Genomic DNA, 6,462 nt, shown 5'->3' on the forward strand with positions numbered 1-6,462 from the left:
CCAGGGGGGGGGGGGGTTAAGTTCCCCCCCTCCCCCCCCCCCCCCCCCCCTCCACAAAAACAAAATACCAAACAAGGCCGGGACAACAGAACGAGGCACACCAGCACACCGACGACACACCAAGCCAGCACACGTACGTCTCCACACAGTACTTGATGTTGCAACACACTAACAAAAGACGGGTGTGTGTTTGTTCTCTCTCTCTCTCTCTCTCTCTCTCTCTCTCTCTCTCATCTCTCTCTCTCTCTCAAAACCAATTCATTCTCTCCTCTCATCTCATCTCTCTCTCTCATTCTCTCTCATCTCTCATCTCATCTCTACGCAGTTTTTTTGAAATTATTATTGTGCTGATTGTGCATCTGCGTGTTGTGGCGGAGGAGGAGGCGGGGTGTTGATTGAGCTCAGTCAGCCTCTGCCCCGTCGTTCTCGTCGTTCTGTCTTGACCGTTTTTGTTCTCGCTCCACAGCGACGACGATCGGTAGACCAGGGTCCCGGTCGACAAACGGGTCTGGTTTGAACTTTGATGAGCATACGTCGTTGATCACCCACAGCTTGATCCTGGGACGCACCTCTTGCACGGGCGAGCCCGCGCCACTTTTCAACCGCTTGCCCTCGGGGACGTGTCAGCACCAAGTAGGGTCTCGGGCGTGTGGGCCCTGCCCTCTGCGCTCGTGTCTGGGATGGACACCGCAAGCATCATGAAGAGCAGTCCCAGCGAGTCGGGCCTAGGCGCAACTGCGCCCCAGGCGCACTCGCAGTCACAGACCTGGGCCGTCACTTTTGTCGAGCCCATCCAACATGAACTTGAGGACAATTTTGGTCTAGAACGCACCCGCCCCGCCACGTCCCTCACCCCTGCAGGCATCTCCCGTCACTCCTCCTACACCAACAGTTGTGGTAGTCTTTTGCAGGTAGGCCGCGCCCTAGAGCCCCACGCCCACCAGACCTGACCACGAAAGTTCAGTGCTTCTCCCTCCCTTTCGGCCCCTTCCCACCATCCTCACCCTGGCCTTCCCTCCTGCCACGCCATGCAAAAAAAAAAAAAAAAATCAAATTAGATTGCAACCTGGTTGCTGGCTCTGTTGACATTAACCGCTGTAGCCTTTGTCCTGTGCCGCGAATACTTGACCACCATCCTCACCACCATCGATCATCTTCCGGGTTGGAGTGGGCCCGTCCTCTTCCTGGCAGCCTACATCCTCGTTGCTTTCCCCTTTATGGTCGGCGTTGTCGTTCTCAATCTGGCCGGTGGCTACCTCTATGGCCTCTGGTACGGCATCCTGCTGTGTGTCTTTGGAGGCTCTATTGGCGCCATCATTGCCACCTGGGCTTGCCGTCACTGCTTCAAGGGCATTGTGACCCGCCTTCAGGACCAATACAGCAATCTCAAGCAAATTAGCCGCGTGCTCGAAGGGGACCAGGGCTTTCGCATCGTCTGCATGGCACGCTTGACCTTTGTCCCCTTTGGCCTTCAAAATGCCCTCTTCTCCTCGGCAAAGTTCTCCCGCCGTGCCTACTTTCTGGCCACTGCCGCGGGCCTTTTTCCCATGACTGCTCTAAACGTCTACATTGGAACTACCGTCCGCTCCATGGAGGACGTCATGTCCGGGGATTGGCAAAATAATGCCCACTATGTCGTCGTCGTGGCCGGTCAGCTCATCATTGCCTGCATCGTCACGCTCTACGTGAGCCAACGCATGAAGCGCGAGGTCTTGGCCGCTTGCCGCGAGGGTGCCGCCAGCAAACGTGTGCCAAACCCAAACATGCTCCTCAACACCGTCAAGACGTCCGGCCTTCTGAACCCCCCTCCCTACGAAATGAGCCCTCGCGACAAGGCCAGCAGCCCGCGCCCTTCCGGAGCCAGCCCCAGCCCGCTGCCGGCACTGCCCGTAATGGGCAGCAGCATAGCGCGCGGCATTACCCGGGGACACAAACGCTCCTTTTCTGAGGGGCATGCCGTGCTTGGCTCGCGCGGTGATCACCTTGTTTAGCTTCTTAGCCATCTCGTTTGAACCACCTTGCCGTGGGACCCTTTCTATCCAGCTCCCATATCCGTGTGCTGCACCAGCTTCAGTCGCTGTCGCAGCCCGTGCCGTTTTTAAACAAAAGCCAGAAGAGTAATTGTTTGTTTCATTGTTTCACATCGTGTTCTCTTTGTGTCTGACACACTTTTTTTTTTTCCCTCTTCCCACTCAAGGCCATACCGATGCCAACGCTCAAGCGCGACGTTCGATGTATTCCCTGCTGCTTTCTCAATGTTCGATCGAACCTGCCTGCTTCCCTCAGCACTGCTTGTTGGGCCCCATGCGACATCGTTCTTGCGCCGGAGTGACATCTTCGAACCCTTTCAACCCGAGAATCGTTTGTTTTTGCCCTTGTCTCCCTGGAATAGCTGCTGTTGTGTAGAACCTTTTCCTAGATTTTTTCCTTACCCGACTGACCCCCTCCTTTTTCCATCTCTTGTTTTCAAAGTGGAGCGCCCACACTCGTCCAGAGTTGGTTGTTTGTGCCGGGCTGCCTCACTACAAGAAACACATTAAACGGAATTTAAATGCCCTCTTGTTTTTTTTTTGTTTTTTTTTGCTCTCTTCTTTCAGCTTCATGTCAATGCCATTGCAGCAGTAGCTTCTGCCTTGTAGGATTCAACGCACATGTCAATACACACATGCACCATTCGAGTCAAGTGGCCAGATCCTGTATACGGCCGAATCGATTTGCAATGCAAGTTCTGGCAGCCAGAGGCAACGCAAAGCGTGGAACGAAACCACGCACTCGAACCTCTCAGGCTGAAAAGCAATAACCAACCAACCCTAACCCCCGCCACAAAGAATATCAAGCCTACATCTAAGTCAAAGAGCGCAGTGCAGAAGAGGAGGAGGAACAGGCAGGGATGCGGTGGGAGAAATGCTCGGGGAGAAACAACACCAAAAGAAAGCCAAACGGCAAAGTCACTATGCTGCGGGCTTTTGAGTCAGCATCTTGCGACAGCTCTCGTAAGCCCCAAAGAAAACAAAACCACCAATGGTAATCCAGGCCACACGAGGAGCCAGGCCTGAGAAAAGTGCTGCCATGCCCTCACGCTGGTACGTCTCCATCAAAACGGCACCCATGCCCCGTGAGTCCTGCGTCATGCCAAAATTAATGGACCCAGAGACAAAAACAGATGCCCATTAGACCAGATGCTGATAGCAACACACGCTCCTTCGAGAGCGCATTGGAAGAATGACGCGGGGTTGGGGCAGCTCAACGAACCGAGTTGACCATGATGCGCGTTTTCACCACATCAAGTGGGCAGGTGATGGCAGCCGCAATGCCACCGGCAGCAGCACCTGCACAGGAGCCAAAGAAAGGTGGAAGATCTGCCACTGTCGTGTTGGCTACGTGCTCGGCCAGTAGATGCTAAAGACACAAGTGAGAACCCCCAAATCTGACGATCTGCCTTTATTCTCCATGCCTGTTCCCTCAGACTCGCCATGCCAGACATGACGCCGCTTGCACAGCTCGCACCTTGAATTTTTCATACAAGGGGAACTGGATGAAAGAAAAGGGCACCTGTTTCAAAGACAGAAAAAGCGAGTCTGCATCAGCACGAGTTGCACTAGTTTGGCGTGGCCAAGACAGGGCCATGATTTAAGGCCCGTGTCCCTTAAGGCCGACGGAAAGCAGAGACAAGCCTGAGAACGTGCGCACCTCGCGCAGAACCAGGGAGAAATAGCCATTGAAAAAGCCCTTGAAACCCTGCGTTTGCCAGATGTGGCGCACGGCCGTGGTGGGCCGGTCGTGGATTTTAGCCTGCAGTTGTTGCTTAACAATCTCAAAGGGGGTACGAATGACGGCCGCGGCCTGGAACATCACGACCAGAAAGTGCATGAGATCGACGCATGGCCTCTGGCAAAAACGAAAAATGAAAACCACAAGGCTAGTTGGACATGGGCCTGACCGTCTCGCCCGCCGAGGCAGCAGTCATGTGACAAAGAGGGGCATATGCCTCCCCAAACTCGTTGGTGAGGGCAGCTTTGGTGAACTCGTAGGTGCCAAAAAAGGTTGCGGCTATCAAGGAACAGAGCAGGCATCGATCGATCAAGTTGCAGCTAGAACGTGACAATGATAGCGCTTGGGCTTCAGCACACTTACCACAGGGTGCCGAGGCCGCCGCGGCACTGCTAATACCTCGGTACATGCCACGGATACCACCAACATCCTTGAGTGACTTATTGCTCTGCCGTGTCGGATCCAGAGGCAGACGGAAAAGAAGAACAGCAAAACACGTGACAACTGGATGAGGCTGGCTGATAGCCCTTGAAGCATCACCATCTTTATGCACGGGATCCAAGACCAAGCCGGCGCTGCAGCAGCGCGCCTTTGCCCAAGGGTACAGGCCTACCTGCAACATGGTCTTGATGGTGTCAATGGGGTACATGGTTACATCCACCACGATGCCTGCCCCAGCTCCAGCGGCCAGGCTGGCCAAAAACTCATCTCGCGACGCCATCTCGTACACGTCTCGTCCAAACACTTCCTTGCCCTTTCCTAAAAGCCTGCCCCACACGCACACAACTCAACCAATGCCCTAAACACGCCGAATCAACTCGCCCCCACCCCAAGTCTGGTGCTTGAAGATCCAGCCACACCGCCCCGGCACGGTCAGCGTCAGAGAAAAAAAGAGAAAAAAAAAAGTGATCATCCTCACCACAAAACACACTGAAACACACACCTTTGAAACAAAGCGTGTGTGTGTGTGTGTGTGTTTGTGTGTGCTGACTATTTTGACACACACACACGCATACACACACAACGGTTTGCATTATTATTGTGTTCATGATGATGCGAGTTGAATCATCATGAACAGCTCAGCTCCTTGGGTGCTGGGAGGTGAGACTGTGACTGCTGTTCCATTGTCCATGTCGAGGCGATCCACGGGCCACACTCGTTTTCGGCAGCTCTTAAGGTCTCAGTAAAACTCAAATTGTTTCGAAAAAAAAAAAATGAATTGATCAGTTGGCAAGCTGGGTGTAAATTAGGCAGGGCAGGCTGGCGCGTGGGCGCGCTCCGGGATTTTGTTGCGATAGCCTTCGCATAGATCCTTGGCCTCGCCCTAGATAAGAATGCAGCAACACCAATGCCAAGGTGAGAGGTGGCGCACCGTACGTAGTCGAGACGGGCCTATTGCAGAAACGTACCGAACAGCCCGAGAGGGTTTGCAAAAATGGACTCCTGAGATATATAGGCCATGGGGAGGCAAGTGCGTGAGAAGATGATGCCCGCAAGGTAAAAGCTAGCAGGTTATGATGCTGTCCAAAGCTGTGCGGGGTGCGTTGCGTGCTCTCTTACTGGTAGCCATAGGCTGGGAACACGGCACGGCGAAAGCATGTGCTCTTTTGCAGGTCGGTGAGTCGGATGACCTTGCGTGTAAAGCCCTGCCATGATGACACGGAAGCCTCCTGTGCATACGAGGAAGAAACAGGAGATGCGATCGCAGAGCACAAAGACAGAGATTGAATGACATCGGTCGTTTGGAAGCACACCGGATGGCAATGGCCTGAGCAATGCGGGCTCAGGAGCACGCACCGGATGCGTCAAGACAATGACGCTCTGTCGCAGGTCGTAATGAAACAGATTCACGGCCTAGCATGATCGAGGAGGATCGAATAGGCACCATGTCAGCATGCGTTCTCTGAGTTGCAGCTGGGCTTGAGCGCAACTCATTCGCGCGGCTCCAAGAACCGAGCAAACACAAGGATGCAAATCAAGCGACGCAGCAACGCAAAAGTCGCACCTGGATCACGGCCTGCATCTCAGGTGCGCCTGCTAACTTGTCAGCAACAAAAACGTAAGGATCCTGCTTCTCATTGGCACACTGCATGGTTCCAAAATGTGAGATGTGAGGTGAACGAGCTCGCTGAGGGCATGGGGGTTGGCAAACGATGAAAGAGCATTAGCAAAAACCGTACAAAAACAGAGCCATCAGAGCCGCTAGCCAAGAGGCCAACCAAAAAGGGGGCCATGCTGTTGTCTAGATTTTTGAGATCGTCCATGGCTGCATTCATCTCACAAGGTGCCGTAATGACTTGCGTCTATTCTCACGAGCCAAGGTGTGTCCAAAAAGCCATCAGTGACGCATCCTCAGCACCCCAAACAGGCAGAGAATACTTGGCAATCAGCCATCGCTGACATACATCCTTCATGACCATGTTGCGAAAGCGGCACGCCGTGGCTCCCAGGGCAGGATTGGTGCGACACTCGGCGTTGGCATCAGTGCGCTCCTCGTAGTTGGGCTGTCCAGCGCGCAGGGTCGTGGCAAGATCATGTTAGTTCAACCATGGCATCCTCAGAGGTGCGACGCGTGTGCGGATGGTTGCTCACCACAGCTGCAGAAGGGGCACAAAAGGTTTTGTGGGTTGACCAGGCTTGGTAGTCCGCCGCAAAGGCATTGCGACAGGACGAGTGAGAGGCGTAGCCTCG

The 6,462-nt window shown here is 54.1% G+C and overlaps 3 protein-coding genes across 3 annotated transcripts; 1 reads left to right on the forward strand and 2 right to left on the reverse strand.

The window, feature by feature from the left end:
- Positions 1–1,283: 1,283 nt before the first annotated feature.
- Positions 1,284–1,721, forward strand: MONBRDRAFT_3127 (uncharacterized protein; the record flags this gene model as incomplete). The annotated part of the gene is made up of 1 exon (XM_001744852.1): positions 1,284–1,721. A coding segment is annotated over one exon (438 nt), but the record flags the coding sequence as incomplete, so codon positions are not given.
- Positions 1,722–2,698: 977 nt separating this feature from the next.
- On the reverse strand, positions 2,699–4,650 carry MONBRDRAFT_32044 (uncharacterized protein). Its single transcript, XM_001745028.1, has 7 exons — positions 4,385–4,650; positions 4,135–4,219; positions 3,941–4,050; positions 3,691–3,843; positions 3,508–3,552; positions 3,253–3,399; positions 2,699–3,122 (listed from the first exon to the last, which is right to left on the reverse strand). The coding sequence occupies exons 1-7, from the start codon at positions 4,490–4,492 to the stop codon at positions 2,952–2,954; spliced, it is 819 nt and encodes a 272-aa protein (XP_001745080.1). The 5' UTR covers positions 4,493–4,650; the 3' UTR covers positions 2,699–2,951.
- A 367-nt stretch (positions 4,651–5,017) lies between these two features.
- Positions 5,018–6,047, reverse strand: MONBRDRAFT_24641 (uncharacterized protein; the record flags this gene model as incomplete). Its single annotated transcript, XM_001745029.1, has 6 exons — positions 5,018–5,095; positions 5,181–5,214; positions 5,332–5,417; positions 5,569–5,625; positions 5,777–5,857; positions 5,991–6,047. 6 exons carry the CDS (start codon positions 6,045–6,047, stop codon positions 5,018–5,020), a joined length of 393 nt encoding a protein of 130 aa, XP_001745081.1.
- Positions 6,048–6,462: the final 415 nt, after the last annotated feature.

This window comes from Monosiga brevicollis, genomic scaffold, assembly GCF_000002865.3.
Source record: "Monosiga brevicollis MX1 MONBRscaffold_7 genomic scaffold, whole genome shotgun sequence".
NCBI classification, from domain to species: Eukaryota; class Choanoflagellata; order Craspedida; family Salpingoecidae; genus Monosiga; species Monosiga brevicollis.